Genomic DNA, 19,716 nt, shown 5'->3' with positions numbered 1-19,716 from the left:
GGAATTGACGTGAAAAAATATAACGTTTTTGCGTTTTGTCATTATTTAATGACTGACGAAATTTTAAGGTGGTGCGAACATTTTCCTGCGTTTTCTCTAAACTTTTAAAAAGAATCACAAAACTGTAGAAAAAACGCATGAAAATTATCGCACCACTACGCAACTTCGTGAGCCATTAAAGAATGACAAACCACAAAATCGTTATATTTTTTCACGTCACTCCCATCGATAATTTGCCAGAAAAATGAAAACAACGTCAATTTTGGCTAAAAGCGTGTCGAACATCCTTAAGGATATTTCAATGCCCCCTATTCATATCCCATAAATCGACCATGAATGTAGGTTTCCAATCCTTCGTTCCCTTCGAACATTAATGAATTATCATCATTTCCATAGGCATTTTAAAACCTGCTTGATCCCCTGCGAAATTCGACCCTTCAATGAGATTTTTGCTTCCCCCATACTAATGAGGTAATGTGATATTTAATTAGATGAGCGGCGTCATAACAACCTACGTCATAATAATGATGCAGCTTGACAGACAGCCTCATCTGTTTGAAAATGCTGACTAAAAACCCTATCTATTTCTCTCAAGATGATTGAATGAATTCTGTGCAATAAAGTGTTCAGGCTATTACTGTAATGCACCCATTTCATTATTTTTATCAAAATATTATTTCCCACCAACAATTCCCTAATAGTACCCATCGGGTAATGCATTCTGATAAGAATGCGCCTCGCTCCGAGGGGCATTACATTCAGTGTAAATACATCGGCTCGAAAACATGCATTCGGAGGGGAGAATGGGCGAGAGGGCTATGGAGAATACGTGGATGACAGGTAATGTGTGGAGATGAAATTCGTTTATTCGTCGGATTACATAAAAATATGCTGAATTTTCACAGACAAGCCGGAAAAATTGAGGAGGAGAACGGATTTTTTCACTGTTCTGGATAGTGTCGGGGGTATCTGGCAGGCCATTGGGAATTTTCCCATGTGCTTTGGTGGTTCTGATAATTTAAATAAATTCCGCTTCAGTAAATCCATTCTGGGGTATGATGCGGTTTTGTTATTTACGTCTTTGGGGTTCATCACTTCCGCTTTTTTAGAGATGAAATTTTTGAACAGGTGCATGACTAATTACTAATTAATTGTAAATCAAGAATATTCAACGAAAAAAAAAAGATGTATTTTTTTTTCGAAATTTACCGATTTTTAAAAATTCAATAGTGAAGCGGTAAAAGCTCTTCGCGGAGTTTTCGAGCAATATCTCCTAATCTAAGCGAGATAGCGAAATCTTTGTCATAACCCTTTTTGCAGCCCTCAATTTTCTCCACAAAAAATGTTATAACAATATTTTTGCTATCTCTATTAGATTCCGAGATATTCATTGAAATGTAACCAATAATTTAAATATACTTGAACGGTTTTACCGCTTCGCTACTGAATTGAATATCTTTTAATTGAAGAGCCGAAAAAATGATTTGCGATGATCCTCACACATTCACTGGGATTTTATTCTATTTTTTTATGATGCTATAGAATATTTTCACACGAGTCCTTATTTACGGATTTTTTTTCATTTAATTCCAATTCATTTATCGATTAATTACAACAGGATGGATTATATCGTATTGGCAGTAACGTCGATCCTTCGAGTAGTCTCATCAATTCTGTGTTCCCTGATGAACATGTTGATGTGGATTTTTTATCACAAAGATGTGAGGAAAAATTATTGTTTCAAGTTTAATCGTCTCTTTATGGAATTTTTGTAACAAAAATTGTCTGTAAGTTCATAGATGCTATGGACTTTCTAGCGTCCCAGAACTTGATTCTTCAGCAATTGGGCTGTCGGCCGGACTATTCAACTTGTCGCAAGATGATTGGGGCGTACGTTTATGGGACGCTGACGATAGTAGTTGGTCTGGTGATTTATGATTTCTATTATGCTATAATCACCTGGGCCAGGTAATTGTCACTACCCATTGGTAGTTCTGTAGTTACTTGGAATGATTCATTTTTTTCATATTTCGTCAAATTCATACTCTTTTTTATCATTTGGCATTGATATTTTCTCGAATGAATTTCTTATTGGATTTCTATTCAACTTTCTGTTGGTCTTTGGCCGATTCTATTGAAAAATTCCGTTTATCCGCGCGTTTTTAAAAAATAGAACTATTAAATAAAAGATATTCTGTAGAAACAATCAACAGAATTTGATGTTTTTGAACTACTTAAGATATTTTCGATACAAATTCGACGGTGGAATTTTTTACCTTTTTTTGTCTGATTTTTTTAATGAAAAGGGAAGAAAAACAAAGTGAACAACACTTAGAAAATTCATGTCGAGGAATTCCTCTAGAAAAAGTTGCATAGAAAGATGAATTTATATAGATTTTTTCTATAAAGTAGTTTTTAATTGGGAATTTTCTATTAAAACACGCGCAGTAAAGCAAAGTTTTACGCATGAGAGTTTATTTTACGCACGATCTCTAAACTTTGCGCACGTCAGGCGGAAAAGAAAAGCCTTTACGCCAGCTAAACCGCTCCAGAAAGTTCCCTTTTTAGGCAGGTATTGCAAAAAATTTTTTTGCACACTTGTAATTGCGAACAAAAATAGTATATTTCAATACGAATCCGTAGAAGTGTTTTTGTGATACCAGCATGAAAAGTTCACTCTTCGAAACGGTTTAGTGTGCGCAAAGCGGTAGTTTTCCTCACGGGGTGCGTAAAGTGAATTTCGAGTGCGTAAAGCGAAGCTCGAGTAAAGTGAATAAAGCGAGGCTTTCCATGCGGAGCGTGTGTAAAATTTCGCTTTATGCACCAGTGATGAAATTGTGTATTTCGATACGAGTACGTAAAAGTGTTTTTTGACCTGTGGAAGGTGTATAGCTCTCGCCGAAGGCGAGTATTTTTCATCACGATGCGTAGAAAGTGCGTAAAATTTCACTTTACGCACAGGTGATGAAATAATTTATTTCAATACGAGTGCGTAAAAGTGTTTTTTGACCCGTGGAAGGTATACAGCGCTCGCCGAAGGCGAGTGCTACCCTCCGAAGGGTCAAAGAATATTTTTCCCATACCTGTCGGACCATATTTTTCATTACAATAGGTGGGAAGTGCGTAAAATTTCACTTTACGCACAAGTGATGAAATAATTCATTTCAATACGAGTGCGTAAAAGTGTTTTTTGACCCGTGGAAGGTATACAGCGCTCGCCGAAGGCGAGTGCTACCCTCCCAAGGGTCAAAGAACACTTTTCCCACGAGTCGGACCATATTTTTCATCACGATGCGTAGAAAGTGCGTAAAATTTCACTTTACGCACAAGTGATGAAAACAAAGTTTAAATTCATCTATAACATCAATTATTCCAATCCCGCGAATAATTCAATAATCAATCCCCAGTGAATCACCCCTGACGTTGGCCCAATGGTTCTTCTTGAATGTACCACCCGTCATCCAAGTGATGACACCCACAATATTCGGATCTCTCGTCATAATTCTCGGTCTCCACTTTCGCGCGCTAAACGCTAAGCTGATGGTAATTAGAGACAGAAGTAATTCATCACCACCAAAGGTAATTCAATATAAGCACCGACGACGGAATGGTAACGAAATATTGAATTTAAGGTCGTAGAACTGTTGAACGATTGCGCCGAGGGCGTTCGTCTCGTCGCTAAGGTCCATTACAATCTCTGCAAAATAGCTAAATTCATCAACTGGATATTCAATGGATTTTTTGTAGTTGTCGTTGCCACTGCTTTTGTAATTCTCAGCTCATCTCTCTACTTCATCTTCAACGAAGTAGTTAGACCTGAGGACACAAACTACCTCTCAATAGGAAATTATGTATGCTGGCAAATTACCACAGCTGTTCCCATAATAGCCACTGTAATCATCTGCAATTGGACGTCCAACGAGGTAATTCAGTCGATTTATTCGGCTGAAATGATTATTTCCTAGTTTTTTTTTCTTGCGTTGTTCTTGCTCTTTCATACAGACATTTCATTAAAATCTTTTTCTGCCTTTTTCCCTCGACGTATGACACAATTCGCATTTTTTAGTGAATATTTTTCAATTATTCACTGAGTTTTCACTGAGAAAAAAATTATTGGGCATAAATGTAGTTTTATGGATTTCGTATTAAAAAATACGACGAAATAAACTTGGAAAATTTACGCCCAAGAACTTTTATAGAAAAAAGTCAATAGTTTTTAAAAAAATTTTCATAGAAATTCTTGGGCGTAAATTTGATTTTTTATGGATTTTTTGATAGAAAAAATAACGAACTATTGACTTTTCGATAAAAAAATATTGAAATCATATTGAAATTTTATTTATTTATGGATTCATGTACAGAAAAAAGTCAACAGTTCTTTATTTTTTAATAAAAATAAAATTGAATGAAATGGCGCAATAAATAAACAGCCAGAAAAAATAATGTATATTATTTCTCAATTGTAGGCCGAACACACGGGGAAGTTAATTCACGAAATTCACGTCGACAGTACAGATTCAAAACTCTACCAGATTGTAACGAACAGATTTTATTAATCACCAGATCTCCATTCACATATAAATTTCGAGATTCTTTCCAGATTCGTTCACTGTCTCTCCAACTCCACCACCAGAAGATGGAATTCTCGGGGGCCGGACTCTTCCCCATCAACTCATCCCTCCTGCAAACGGTACGTGAATATAAATGAATTATGATAAGTACTCATTAATGATTGTCGCTCATTCGCTAGATGATTGGCACCATGACGACATCTCTCGTTATCCTCATTCAGTTCCAGCCATCGCTCGGCTGAATGCTCGATGCGAAACATAATTGTAATTACTAACTAATCAGCGATTGTTGTGGCAACACTCGTTGACAAGGTAATCATCAAAAACTCACGATTACGAAATAAACATTTATTTAACAAATCAACAGCGTAAAGACTAATCGAGCGTAATCACCTATGCTGGTCGTCGTCCAGAGTTTTCCACCAATTTTAGTCGTTTCCCCCTCCCGGAATTATTTATATTATCTACAATGGCGCATTCCCACAGATGATTGCCCCAATTCGTATTCACATTGTGCCACTCTGGCTGCTTTGTACTCCCATTAACCTCCGTTTAAGCAAATCGATATTAACTAAATTAGAAAAAATTGTTCAACTATTACCCCTAAAATTCGAAATTCACAATTTTTAATTGCTTTTTCATTAGTTCAACCACTGGGTGGTTGTTAATTTATTTAATTCATTTGAACGTCCTAGAGTGGGCTAAAAATAAAATCGACAGCCAGTGGGGAAACTGGGTCGATCAATTACATTGTTTAGAGGATTCGAAAAATCGCTCGTGACGATCATTAATTTTGGAACTTGGTTTTGTGATAGCAGTACGATATGGCATTCGGCGTAAATCAATGACTCAATATTAACTCTTCTCATTGCACATACGAGAAATTTTTTAAGAGGAGTGGAAAAATCTTGTGGGAATTCTATTAAAAATTCCATTTTTTTTTCATCGAATTTTTTTATTTTGTTTTTTGTAATTTGAAGAGACCTGTTCTGCCTCACAATGTGACGCTCATTTATTAAACTATTTGTCGTGAGTTCGATGACTTCAATTCCTGTGAAACGCGCAAAAAAAATGAATTTTCAGTAGAATTCCGGGAAATTTCCCAACAATCTCGTTCGCGATCAATGAAAAGAGCCGTAAAAATTGAAAAATTACCACCGATTTTAGTGGACTCACGTGTAACCAAAACACTCGTCAGGTTTCAGTTGAAGGCACCCGTGTCATCGTGGCCCGTGGTGCCCACAGACTTGTAATTACGTAATCTAACTACAATTTGACTACTTCACCTTTACAATTCTCCAATAAAATGAAAACAAAACCCCACATCGTAAACAAATTAAGTCAACTTTTCAGTGGAAAAAATGGTGAAATTGCGTACGAGAATAGAATAAATTACACCGAATTGGCATTCGATATTTTTCATTCGATTGTCAATTCTGATTGAAAAAAATTGATCGGAAATTGGTTTGAAATAGCATAGTGATCCACCTCCTGCCAGCATTCGCGAAAAATATGATAAACGATTGATTCCATTGACTCTTAATTCAGGTATTGTATTTATCAATCCATATCAGAACTTCATTCTCATCTCATTGAACAATTAGTGAAAAAATAATATATTACGAAGTATGAAAAAATTCGACAGAATTTATTTGAAAATTCCACAGCTTTTCTTATATTTGTAAATTAAGTCAAGCAATTCTTCTATTTTCTCTATTTTTCTATTATTTTCTGCATGAAATAGGAAATTAGTGTTATCAAAAATTCTAAAACCATTATTCCATTGAAAAAATGTATCTCCTGGTTTTTTTGGTATTAAAAAATTTTTTTATTGAAAAAAAAAAACATGAATAATCTGTTGAATTTTCCGAAGGAAAGGAATCGAATTTCGCAGAGAATTTAAACATTTTAAATTTAACAATTCTTTTTATTTTTATTTTTTGTTATAATTTTTTTATTTATAGAATCTTTCGGTTGAAAAATTCAGCAGAAGAACCAACAAATATTAATAATTTTCTGTATGAAATAGCAAATGAATGTTATCCAAAATTCTGAATCGATTATTCCATTGAAAAAATTCATTTCCCTATTTTTTCGATATTTAAAAGATTTATTTATTAAAAAAATACATTTTCAATAGAACCAGGAGCAAACGAATAAAATTTCCAAAAGAATTTCAAAATTCGAAATAAAGCAATCCTTCTAATTGTCAAAATTTTCTACTATTATTTTTCTATCTGTAGAATCTTTCGGTTGAAAAATTCAACAGAAACACCAGCAAATATTAATAATTCTTGTACGAAATAGCAAATGAGCGTTATGAAAAACTTTAATCCCACTCTGCCATTGAAAAAATATGTCTTCACGTTTTTTCGGTAGTTAACAATTTTTGTATTAAAAAAACCCCAAAACAACTCCAATTTCCAATAGGAGCAGGAGAGAACGAATGGAATTTCCCACGAACATTAAAATTCTCTTGAATTTTTTCATACTATCGCTATATCAGTATTTAAAAATCATACAGGAGCACTCGGTCGACGGAACAGGCCCGACAGTACCGAGCGAAGGTCACTTCCTCGCCGTTGACGCCCCTCAATGGAAGACGTCTCTATCCACGGTCATTCCTCCTCGTAATCATCCGATGACTCTGTTGACGATGATATCAGTGCTGTCGATAGACTAGGTGCTTTTGTAGTTGAACAGGGAAATGTCGTTTGTAAACGCAATCTCTGGGTATTCCAGTATTCCGGTAATGAGTGGGAGCCATTGTTGAGTTTCTCTTTGTTTATTGACTCGGCTGAACTGAGCTCCATCATTGAGCCACGTCTCTTAACACTCCTGGCGTTATCTGGAGTATTAATGAGGACATGCATTGAACCGCTGAATGAGAGCGTTGTGAATTATTTGTGGTAATTACCCGGGGCTGGGGAGAGCTCGCAGTGCTTTGAGTCCATCGCCTCGATCTCATCGCTCTCGTCGGGATCCGGGTAGCCGGATATGTCGGGAGAGACCATACTGTCTTTACGGAAATAACCGATTACCGATTGACTCTTGGGCTGCTCGATTCCACCTGTGGAAATTCATTTCACCCTTCGTTACTCGCCTGATTTTTTTCGTTTTCGATAACTCATCGTACACTGTTGAAAATTTTTGTCTGAAATTTCCGGTACTCTTTTTGAAAATTTTTATGGAGTTTAATTAGCACTGAAATTTCAAGGAATTTCGGCATTGAAAATTGAGGATTGCGGGATATTCAAAAAACTATTCATTAGACACAAATGAAAATATAAATAGTAATCAAGCCTCCCTTCGCAGGAAGCTGGAAAACAAGAGATTTGAAAGGAAAAATTCATTTAATCTAAATATAAATGATAAATAAACCGTTCCTCTAGGTGAATTTCGTCACGCGATGAGTGAAAAATTAAGAAAGAAAATTAGAAATATTCCACAACAATTCAATTTTTCACATTTCGTTAAATACTAAACGATCTAACTAATGAATGCAGTGGGATTAAAATGCCAAAATAATTTTTTAATAGAGAACACCATCAACAAAAATATCGAAATCGATTTATTACGATTTACCCGTTCATAACTCCCCCCTTCAATCGCCCCCTATTCCTATTACGGAATAAACTCACCTAAAAATGTCGCTGAGGGTGAGCTGTAAGCGATGTACGTAAACAATAATTTCATTTACGTAATAAAGCCTTTCGAATTCACGGAATTAAAAAACTATTTATTAGATACGAATAAAAATGCAAATAATAATCAAGCCCAACTTTGCATAGAAACCATTCGTTTAATATAAATATAAATAATAAATAAACCGTTCCTCTAGGTGAATTTCATCACGAGATGAGTGAAAAATTAAGAAAGAAAATTAGAAATATTCCACAACAATTCAATTTTTCACATTTCGTTAAATACTAAACAATCTAACTAATGAATGCAGTGGGATTAAAATGCCAAAATAATTTTTTAATAGAGAACACCATCAACAAAAACATCGAAATCGATTTATTACGATTTACCCGTTCATAACTCGCCCCCTCAATCCCTCCCTATTCCTATTACGGAATAAACTCATCTAAAAATATCGCTGCGGGTGAGCTGTAAGCGATGTACGTAAACAATAGATTCACATTAACGTAATAAAGTCTTTCGAATTCACGGCATTCAAAAACTATTTATTCGATACGAATAAAAATGCAAATAATAATCAAGCCCAACTTTGCATAGAAACCATTCGTTTTAGATAAATATAAATAATAAATAAACCGTTCCTCTAGGTGAATTTGAAAAATTGAGAAAGGAAATTATTCCACAACAATTCAATTTTTCACATTTCGTTAAATACTAAACAATCTAACTAATGAATGCAGTGGGATTAAAATGCCAAAATAATTTTTTAATAGAGAACACCATCAACAAAAATATCGAAATCGATTTATTACGATTTACCCGTTCATAACTCCCCCCTTCAATCGCCCCCTATTCCTATTACGGAATAAACTCACCTAAAAATGTCGCTGAAGGTGAGCTGTAAGCGATGTACTCTTTGTTGGAGCACCAGGGTGGAAATTCATTCTGTTTAACAGGCCTCCCAGTGTCGTAATCGTCCTCACGTTTCCACGGTAACATTGTCTCAATGGCAGTGGGTGTTGTTACCCTGAAAGGTTCACCCTCAGACTCACCCCTCTGCCTCCTCACAATTCCCATCTCAGTGTCCTCATCCACATCAGTATCATCGTCATTACCATTATCATGATGTGAGCTCTCACCGTGTGGATTTGAATCTAAAATTCACGATGCCATCGGGGTGATTTTAATCCAATAACTGGATTATTGATTTTTTTAATTATCTAACAGGGGAATTGGCTCCGTACCTGTGCTACGAGCTGTGAAGGTAATGGCTGAGTCCCAATCGGGATTGTCGGAGGGTTTTACCTCCTCGCCGTCCTCGGTTTCGTACAAAATCCCATTGATGTAATCTGCCAGGCATTTGCACAAATAGATGAGCTATCGGCAATGTTAGGAGGCTTTGTGATTGTAAATTCAGGTGATGAACAAGGGATATTGGAGGGATAATTACAATGTTGGAGAAATAAGTGGATAAATTTTCATCTGGCGTTTTAAGGGATATTTACACTGAAATTTCGGAAAATCTTGTCATTGGAAAATCATTATGCGATGAGAAAATCAGTGGAAATTGGTAATTTCAATCAAACTATTCTGTGCAAATGAACTGAAATGAAAAATCCAAGAGAATTTTTTAGGGAATTTCCCTTTGAATAATAATCCGTTTGAAATTTAACTCAATTAAAATTTTTAGCTGAAGATTCCGATATATTTCTTGCAAATTTTTATCACGTTATAGGTTTTACTCAAATTTCAGGGAATTTCGTCATTAACAATTCGCAATTTTATGGAAAAAATATGGAAACTGTAAATTCCAGTTCATCATTTCGTGAAAATTAATAATAATCAGTAAAATTCTGCGCAATTTAGCGCAGAATATTCATGTTCTGATTGTAAATTTAAGGAAGCTGGAGAATTCTCGTTTTTTTGCTGTTCAAAAATTAGAAATTTTAAGAATTTTCATTGAAATCTAAAATTTCATGATTTTTCCCCCTAAATCGAATTTTTCTACTAGTGTAACTGTTTAAATTTTCGTCCTATTTTTACTTAAAACCTGTTTCTTATTAAATCACAAACTAGTGATAAAGGTCAAAATCTCTTCCTACATCCGAAGAAATGACGCATCCAAATCAAATTAAACTGTCTACTCCAAAATTTTCTAATCATTTCAACAATATTATGTTTGAAATCACTAAATTCATGTATTTATTCCATCAAAAATATTTTAATTACCTCAAATAAATAAATCATTTGTTCGAAAGAAATTCTCTACTAAAATCGAATAATCGATTCATTTGACCCAAATGGAAATAAAATATTAATTTCATTAATAACAAATAAATAAAATAAATAAATAAACAATAAATAAATAATATAATAAATTCTTTATTTCTGTCAAAAAAACAGTTGTTTACAAAAAAATGATCTATTTGATTCAAATAAATTTTATTCAACCGAAATAAACGATTTCTCCGAGTGAATGAGATGGAGTTGAACTCTCAGATCTTTAAAAAATATTCATAACTCAGGAGTAAAATTAATTGAGCCAATTATAAAGCGAAAAAAACTCGAAAGAAAAAAAATCCATTTCACCAGCAATTAAATGACATTTCAACATTTGAAAAAAGCCTGAAGTGGCCTTCAGCCCTAATATTAATTCATTAAAAATCACCCCAACCTCTTAATTAATCACTGACCTTGGGAGAATAATTTCGTCGAGCCATTCTGTTGCTGCAATTCCGGGAAACTCACGTGATTCTGCTTTCCCCCGTCCTTTATGAATGAAAATAAACGATTATTAGGTAAATTGAGTGTGTTCAAGCGACTTAGAGAGGGTCTGCAAATCCAATTTAGCTGGATTACATGGAGTGTACAAGCCCGTCCTCTCTGTGACAGTCAGGTACATTGGTGGGGAGGCTTACCTTGATCAACTTTTTGCTGCGTTTGTGCCTGTGTTTGTGCTCACCCATCATACGACGAATGTTCATGTGCATTTTGTAATTGACCTGGGTCGACAGGTCCCGGTCGTTGACCGCGTGACGACTGTAGCTCAGTCGACGATGCTGCTGTATTCGAATTTTGTTTTTTCGAGGTTGGTTAGAGAAAGACAAATACATGGGTTTTAATTGATATTTGTTAGTCGGGTGAATTTAAATGGGTGATTAGTGCTTGAGGGTTTAACTGACTTTTACCCTTTTGTACGGCTTGCACAGCTCCTCCGCCAGGAGGTGGTGGATTTTGGCGTCCGTCAGGTCTTTCTTCGAGGGGTAGTACTCCAACTCTTGGAGGTCTATGTTCCAGCCACTCTCGAGCTGACTGCAACTGGGACTTTTTATTGATCGGAAAAAGAGGATTAGTTCTGTGATTGGGGGAAATTACGCATTTGAAGCTAATAGGACTCGTTATTTGGAATTTTAGTGTTCGTTTCAGCAATATTTATGATGGGAATTAGTATTTATTCACTTCGATGGAAAGGATTTAATAAAAAACTAATTCAGTAGTGAAGTGGTAAAACGGTTTCAGCCGTGTTATCTTTTAGTTGAGTTTTTGAAGAATATCTCCGAATCTAAAGGAGATACTGAAATTTTCGTAATAACCTTTTTTCTAGAGCAAATTGAGTGCTACAATAAAGGTCTGGACAAAAATTTAGCTATTTCCCTTAGATTCTGAGATACTCACTAAAAACTGGCCAATTGTCAAAATCGACTTAAACCGCTTTACCACTTCGCTACTGAATTGTTAACGAAAAAAATTATTTAGTCATTCTAAATAAAAGGTGATTGCATCAATTGGTTCTCTCCGCCGTCTGAGGAACTATTTAATTTTTCATTTTCAATTCTCAGTGTCTCATATATTTCAACTCCTTCAAGTCATATTTTTATTTCCAAGGGGCTTGATTTTTTTTATTGGAAAATGTAAGGAAAGTCTGTGGGTTTTTCTGTAGAAACAGCGAAACTTGAATGGAGTTGCCAAAAGAATTTCAATGCTCTATTGAATTTCTTTCTATTGTCGCGATTTCGGTTTTGAAACCTCATTTTAGAGATCGATGTTCCAGCTACTCTCGAGCTGACCGCAGCTGCGACTTTGTATTCATTGAAAAAAGAGCATTAGAACTGTTGGAACAAGGCAACATCAATATTTTTTTATAATTATATTAAATATTTCATATCATTATTAAATAAAATATTAAATATTAAATATATTTAATAATTATATTAAATATTTTCGTCTCCTCTTTAATCATATGGACCTTGATTTTATACATTCAACATTTTAATTGAAAAATATATGAGAAAACTGTGAAATTTTCAATAAAATCAGCAAAAACCGAATAGGATTTCCGAAAGATTTTAAATGTTGTACTCCATTTTTTCATATTATCGTCATTTCGGTTTTTAAAACTCATAAGATGAGATCGATGTTCCAGCGACTCTTGAGCTGACTGCAACTGGGAATTTTGATTTATCGGAAAATGAGTATTAGTGGAGTGATTATTTGTTTGGAATGGGGGGATGGGCTTCTGGGGATTTTACCTGGAGTTGAAGTGGCCAGTATTGCTGTAGTTTCGGAATATGGCGGACATACTCTCGGTCCCACTTATATTTCCTATTGTCGAGGCATTACGACGGATGTAATCCATGGCGTCTTTCATAGCTAGTTTCGAGTAGGTTTCCAGTATTTTTGGTTCGGCGCCGCAGTGATCGCGGACTAGGTATGGGCGAATGAATTTCGTGTCGAAGCGTTTGAATCTGCGGACGAATAATTAAATCTCGAAGGATTAAACTTGCATGGAGTGAAATAAAATTAGATTTTCAGGAATATGTAGCGGATTTCCAGGGACATGTCACTGACTTTTAGATCTATTTCCAACTAGGGGACTTTGCCCCCCTCCCCCCTAATCTTCTTGGGTATGTTTGTTATGTGTGGTGGATTGTATGGAAGATGATCCGCATTTAACCCCCACATGACCCTCGTCACCCTTATTTTAACCCTTATGACCATTTTTGACCCTTGTGACCCTTATTTTGACCCTCGTGAACCCTGAAAATTTTTGCGTTGTCTCAATTTACAAAATAATTATATAGAGAGATAATTGGTGTTATTGAACACTGACGAGAATAACCCACTGGTTTCACTCACTGAAATTCGGTGATAGATTCCTTGAAATTAGTGACGATGGCACTGGGAATTAGTGATGATGTCACTAATAATTGATGATAAAATCACCGAATTTTAGAATTGAGCACTCGTTGCATTTCACAATCGCGAATCCGCAATAATTGGGGATAGATTCCTTAAAATGAGTGACATGCCGCTGAAAATCAAAACTTGTTTTTTGTTTAATCAGATTAGCCATCAAATTTGTCAATTAAATCGGGTGAAAATTTGTTTTTTCAAATCATGAATATTCAGCGTCATTAAAATTACATTTTACACAGAATTATTATTTTTCCAGACATTCGTTGGTTATAAATAAATAATTGAAATTGTTTAAACTCGGAAACTTTATTTTTTCAGCCATGAAATCGACTTCTGGTAAAATTCTGACAATGAATAAATTTGTTATGATTCCAAATAAATGATTTTTATAGTAGAAAATTGATTGTTCGGAAATTATTTGCAGGAAGCGCTCGTAATTTTGAAAAATTGCACTTTTTACATTATTTCCTCAATCCACCCCAAAAGTACATTTTCTAATTTTTTTTTTGAGATTTCAAAAATGTTTTCTAACGATTCAATATTGAGATTTAAATTTAGACCTGTTTAAATAATAAATAATAAAACCGTTGTAAAATGTCCGATTACTTAGGGTCAAATGGGGCTCAAATAAGAGCTCTGATGTTCGACTACAAAAGTACTAGAGAAAAAATAGCCGAAGTAAACTAGTTGCAGCACGTTTGACAAAATAAAATCATCAATTTTTTTCATACACTCAGGCCTTCATGTGATTTACATTTAAATTGATAATTCACCCATTGAAAGCCTCAAAAAATAAAAATAAAAATAAAGGGCAATGTGAAAGAATAAAGCGAACGCAGAAATGATGAATTAAAATTTTTATCCACATGAGAGAGATAAAAAACTGATTTGTCTGTCAGTTGAAAAAAAAATTAAAATTTTTTGAAGTTCCCTCCCTTCTATTTGTAATTATTGGGGATTACTCACTTGTCCCTCACGTGATAATTTCCATGCTTCCCCAGGATATCCTCGACCCCCGCCATTATGTGATCCATGATCTAAAAAAAATGCCGATTGAGTGGAATTGGAGGGAAATGAAAACACATTGATTCAACCAACCCTCTCGTGTATCCTCTCGTTCATGGTTGGCTTCTTTTTCTCCGCCCTCTTGACATTAAGTATTCTCACCAATGGCTTGATCGTTATTCCCTGGAAATTAAGCCCGAGGGTAAATCCCACGCAGTTTCAACAAGTCTTTCTTTTAATTTGTCTCAATTCTACATCGGGAGTCCGTTAATGACACTAATGAGTACGTGGCGGTATTCTCTCATTATTTTTTCATTTTGGAGGACAGAAATAGGGGAAGGTTGAGGTCGGGAACAATTGGACATGTTAACAGGCTCTCCGGATAGGTTTGGTGATTTTTAACCATCGAATTTGGCACAGAAAATTGAAATGCCACAGAATAATTGGAATAACAAAATAGAAAATGAACGTTTTTTAAAGTAAATTTTGCAAGGATATAATTTTTTAATACTTTTTTTAATTAACCAATAATGAACACTGTTCAAACTTCCAGAAAATTTATTTTTATGCTTTATTTATTTATTTATTTTATCCCACTTATTAGATATTTTTATCAAACGGCAGTTCCACTGAAACTTCGACGAATTTTTTCAATAAAAATTGATAAAAATACGAAATAAATTCTTAAATTTGACTGAATTCACCACAGAACTCACATTTCGATTGAATTTTCAATTAGGCAAGAAAATTCTCCTCTCGCTGTTAAAAAATCTGAAATGCCATCGAATTTCCCCTCAATTAAAAAATTTCACCGTTTTTCCCTCCAGTGCATGTGCTTGACATTCAAAGGAAAATATCACGAATACACTGTGTAAAAGGAAAATACTACGCGATATATAAATTTTATTACTCAGCTTACTAATAAAATTTTGCGGCTGAACTTTCCATCCCACTTATTAGATATTTTCATTAAATGCCAGTTCCACTGAAACTTCAAGGAATTTTTTCAATGAAAATTGATAAAAATACGAAATAAATTCTTAAATTTGACTGAATTCACCACAGAACCCATATTTCGATTGAATTTTCAATGAAGCAAGAGAATTCTCCTCTCGCTGTTAAAAAATCAGAAATTCCGTCGAATTTCCCTTGAATTAAAAAATTTCACCGTTTTTCCCTTCAGTGCATGTGCTTTATCGATCTCGCCGGGTCCAAAACGTCACAAAAATGCAAAAAATAACTTGACATTCAAAGGAAAAATCACGATTACACTGCGTAAAAGCAAAATACTACGCGATATATAAATTTTATTACTCAGCTTACTAATAAAATTTTGCGGCTGAACTTTCCATCCCACTTATTAGATATTTTCATTAAATGCCAGTTCCACTGAAACTTCAAGGAATTTTTTCAATGAAAATTGATAAAAATACGAAATAAATTCTTAAATTTGACTGAATTCACCACAGAACCCATATTTCGATTGAATTTTCAATGAAGCAAAAGAATTCTCCTCTCGCTGTTAAAAAATCAGAAATTCCGTCGAATTTCCCTTGAATTAAAAAATTTCACCGTTTTTCCCTCCAGTGCATGTGCTTTATCGATCTCGCCGGGTCCAAAACGCCATAAAAATGCGAAAAATCACTTGACATTCAAAAGAAAATATCACGAATACACTGTGTAAAAGAAAAATACTACGCGATATATAAATTTGATTACTCAGCTTACTAATAAAATTTTGCGGCTGAACTTTCCATCCCACTTATTAGATATTTTCATTAAATGCCAGTTCCACTGAAACTTCAAGGAATTTTTTCAATGAAGATTTATAATTTTATGGATATATTCTTGAATGTGACATAATGGACCACAGAGTACTCATATTTCGATTGAATTGTCAATTAAGCAAGAGAATTCTTCTCTCGCTGTTAAAAAATCTGAAGTTCCGTCTAATTTCCCCTGGATTAAAAAATTTCACCGTTTTTCCCTCCAGTGCATGTGCTTTATCGATCTCGCCGGGTCCAAAACGCCATAAAAATGCGAAAAATCACTTGACATTCAAAGGAAAAATCACGATTACACTGCGTAAAAGCAAAATACTACGCGATATATAAATTTTATTACTCAGCTTACTAATAAAATTTTGCGGCTGAACTTTCCATCCCACTTATTAGATATTTTCATTAAATGCCAATTCCACTGAAACTTCAAGGAATTTTTTCAATGAAGATTTATAATTTTATGGATATATTCTTGAATGTGACATAATGGACCACAGAGTACTCATATTTCGATTGAATTGTCAATTAAGCAAGAGAATTCTCCTCTCGCTGTTAAAAAATCTGAAGTTCCGTCTAATTTCCCCTGGATTAAAAAATTTCACCGTTTTTCCCTCCAGTGCATGTGCTTTATCGATCTCGCCGGGTCCAAAACGCCATAAAAATGCGAAAAATCACTTGACATTCAAAGGAAAAATCACGATTACACTGCGTAAAGCAAAATACTACGCGATATATAAATTTTATTACTCAGCTTACTAATAAAATTTTGCAGCTGAACTTTCCATCCCACTTATTAGATATTTTCATTAAATGCCAGTTTCACGGAAACTTCAAGGAATTTTTTCAATGAAAATTGATAAAAATACGAAATAAATTCTTAAATTTGACTGAATTCACCACAGAACCCATATTTCGATTGAATTTTCAATGAAGCAAAAGAATTCTCCTCTCGCTGTTAAAAAATCAGAAATTCCGTCGAATTTCCCTTGAATTAAAAAATTTCACCGTTTTTCCCTCCAGTGCATGTGCTTTATCGATCTCGCCGGGTCCAAAACGCCATAAAAATGCAAAAAATGACTTGACATTCAAAGGAAAAATCACGATTACACTGCGTAAAAGCAAAATACTACGCGATATATAAATTTTATTACTCAGCTTACTAATAAAATTTTGCGGCTGAACTTTCCATCCCACTTATTAGATATTTTCATTAAATGCCAGTTCCACTGAAACTTCAAGGAATTTTTTCAATGAAGATTTATAATTTTATGGATATATTCTTGAATGTGACATAATGGACCACAGAGTACTCATATTTCGATTGAATTGTCAATTAAGCAAGAGAATTCTCCTCTCGCTGTTAAAAAATCTGAAGTTCCGTCTAATTTCCCCTGGATTAAAAAATTTCACCGTTTTTCCCTCCAGTGCATGTGCTTTATCGATCTCGCCGGGTCCAAAACGTCATAAAAATGCAAAAAATAACTTGATATTCAGAGGAAAAATCACGAATACACAGCATAAATGCAAATGCGTCAACTCACCTGAATGAAAACTGTGAAATATATAACTGCAATGGTAGTTGTAACGAACATTGGCTGCAGTTGCACGTGGTTGGGATCGATGAGAAGTACCAAGGCGAATGCCACAGCACCCCTCAGACCTCCATACGACATTACAAACTTTTCCACCTTGTCGAGTTTGTGCAGGCGAAATCGATTAGCCACCGCTGTGAGCAGCAGTACGCCTACATCACCCAAAAAGAGAGTAACGAGTCAAATGAGATGGCTCGATAAAAATATGCAATCAATATACACAGTTCATCCTGGCTTATTCACGCCGATGAATAACAAAAGTTTGAGTTCATTCAACGGGACGAAACTTCTTACCGAGTATCCGATAAACTGAGCAAAAAAATATCGTCATGAAGACGAACCACGTATTCCATACGTGGCGATTGTTAACTGTTGCAACCCCCAGGAACATGAAGATTATTGTTTCCGAGCTACTTGACAACATTTTCATCGTATACTTTACTGTTGTGTGGGATTTGTGGGATATATTAGCTTCCACGTAATTTTTCATCGTTATGCCGCAGAATGTGATGCTGAAAAAGATATAAATTCGGGTTATCAAATTTAGTTGGAAAAATGAGAAATCGGTTTTTTGTAAATATGTAGTAAATATGTAGGAAGAAAAATGGCAGTCTGAATCGAATAAAAATCGTTATTTGATTTTTTTTACTTATTTCAAGAAGAAGGATTTAATTGTATGATACAAACTATTAATTTATTCCGAATGAGTGATTTTTTCAAATTGAATAAACAGTTTATTGAAAAGTTAAAAATTCGTGTCATTTGCTTTTCTGAATATTCATGTTCCACTGAAAATTCAATCAAGTTGGGGAATTTCCATCTCACTCCCACTGAAAACATTTTTCTCTAAATTCGATTCAATGTCACTTCCTGAGATCTACTATAATATCTTCCATGAAATTTCAAAAAATTTCTAACAGTACAGCCGCTAATAATTATTGCATGTTTTTCGTTCAATCTCTTCCGAGTTTATTGTCATCTCAAAGCGGTAATGAATTATTAGTATAAAATAAATATTTATTTAGTTCAAAGAAAAAAAATATTTCGATCAAGTAATTATTTATTAATAGAAAAAAAAAGATTTATTTAATATAAACAAAACATCGCATAAAATTTTTTATTTGATTTAAAAAAAAAACTTTATTTGGTACTATTTAAATGTACTTATGTACCTGATTTAAACAAATTTTATTTGGTTGAAAGAAAACATTTTTCTGAGTGTAGGAGGAATATGTCGTGAAAATTGAGGGAAATATCGACACAATTGAACTTAAATTCACAGTTCTCCTCGATTCTTCACGAAATTCTGACTTTTCAATGGCGAAACCCCTCAAAATTCCAGAGAAACTGCAACGTGAAAAAACTCCCCAGAAATATACCAAAAATGTCAGCCAAATTTTTCAACAATGCATGTTCTTCACTCAACAATTATCCCCTTCCAATTATCTCGATCATTCCCTCCCTGTTCCCAATAAAAATCAAACCAAAAAATCTAAATACTCACGCCAATATCCCCGACATGTGAAATATCTCGGCATTCAAATAAGCGAGATAAGCCATAACGAAGATGAAAATTGGTTCAATAACCCGCACCTGATGAGTGAACCTCGTGACAAAACCAGTGGCAAAACCCCATATAACTCCGATAACCGTTCCCCCAATGGCAACAACAATAAATGACGCAAACCCCGACAGTATTTCCACGTACGTGATGCTGGACGCCTCCATGGCATTGTACGTCTCGAACATGTGATACAACACCTGCAAAAGCATCAGTAAAATTTAACCCATCAAAATATTTGTCCCCAGTTGACGAATAATACCCGCGAGATTCGTGAACTGGGCCACGATAATCATCCCCAAAGCCCGAAGGAGCCTCCTTTGTGAATCCCTCCTGCCTCCTCTCTCCTCCCCCCCCCCCCCCCC

General features: G+C 34.7%; 3 protein-coding genes across 5 annotated transcripts in view; 2 read left to right on the top strand and 1 right to left on the bottom strand.

The window, feature by feature from the left end:
* Positions 1-572, top strand: part of LOC114841106 — a 4,178-nt gene extending 3,606 nt beyond the window's left edge. The window contains exon 4 of the mRNA XM_029125978.1: positions 492-572. Coding sequence (XP_028981811.1) covers positions 492-572 — 81 coding nt within the window. The remainder of the gene's footprint in view (positions 1-491) is intronic.
* Positions 573-803: 231 nt separating this feature from the next.
* Positions 804-4,813, top strand: LOC107036263. Its single transcript, XM_029125977.1, has 9 exons — positions 804-840; positions 906-1,128; positions 1,619-1,721; positions 1,793-1,968; positions 3,408-3,579; positions 3,633-3,923; positions 4,467-4,535; positions 4,601-4,690; positions 4,751-4,813. Exons 1-9 carry the CDS (start codon positions 804-806, stop codon positions 4,811-4,813), a joined length of 1,224 nt encoding a protein of 407 aa, XP_028981810.1.
* Positions 4,814-4,904: 91 nt separating this feature from the next.
* Positions 4,905-19,716, bottom strand: part of LOC107036262 (probable Na(+)/H(+) antiporter nhx-9) — a 21,128-nt gene continuing 6,316 nt past the window's right edge. Inside the window, exons 4-16 of one of the 3 annotated variants that reach the window (XM_015254074.1) lie at positions 19,295-19,551; positions 18,085-18,302; positions 17,740-17,942; positions 14,511-14,600; positions 14,379-14,449; positions 12,746-12,961; positions 11,399-11,540; positions 11,135-11,278; positions 10,910-10,985; positions 9,461-9,565; positions 9,092-9,370; positions 7,489-7,641; positions 4,905-7,419 (exon numbers count right to left, since the gene is read on the bottom strand). In XM_015254074.1, coding sequence (XP_015109560.1) covers positions 7,190-7,419; positions 7,489-7,641; positions 9,092-9,370; positions 9,461-9,565; positions 10,910-10,985; positions 11,135-11,278; positions 11,399-11,540; positions 12,746-12,961; positions 14,379-14,449; positions 14,511-14,600; positions 17,740-17,942; positions 18,085-18,302; positions 19,295-19,551 — 2,184 coding nt within the window. In that variant the 3' untranslated portion in view covers positions 4,905-7,189. The remainder of the gene's footprint in view (positions 7,420-7,488; positions 7,642-9,091; positions 9,371-9,460; positions 9,566-10,909; positions 10,986-11,134; positions 11,279-11,398; positions 11,541-12,745; positions 12,962-14,378; positions 14,450-14,510; positions 14,601-17,739; positions 17,943-18,084; positions 18,303-19,294; positions 19,552-19,716) is intronic. The other 2 variants (XM_015254075.1, XM_015254077.1) reach the window with 2 other exon arrangements.

This window comes from Diachasma alloeum, unplaced genomic scaffold (genome assembly GCF_001412515.2).
Source record: "Diachasma alloeum isolate Michigan unplaced genomic scaffold, Dall2.0 Dall_scaffold_00208, whole genome shotgun sequence".
NCBI lineage: Eukaryota > Metazoa > Arthropoda > Insecta > Hymenoptera > Braconidae > Diachasma > Diachasma alloeum.
Note: the sequence above shows the minus strand (reverse complement) of the source record. Positions and strands in the feature narration are given on the sequence as shown.

Bases quoted from the DNA above. Each gene is read 5' to 3' on its own strand.
- LOC107036263 (XM_029125977.1), top strand. From the start codon at position 804: ATGGGCGAGAGGGCTATGGAGAATACGTGGATGACAG. The intron at 1,722-1,792 runs GTGAGGAAAAAT...ATTGTCTGTAAG, and splicing joins GGATTTTTTATCACAAAGAT to TTCATAGATGCTATGGACTT. The intron at 4,536-4,600 runs GTAACGAACAGA...GATTCTTTCCAG, and splicing joins ATTCAAAACTCTACCAGATT to ATTCGTTCACTGTCTCTCCA.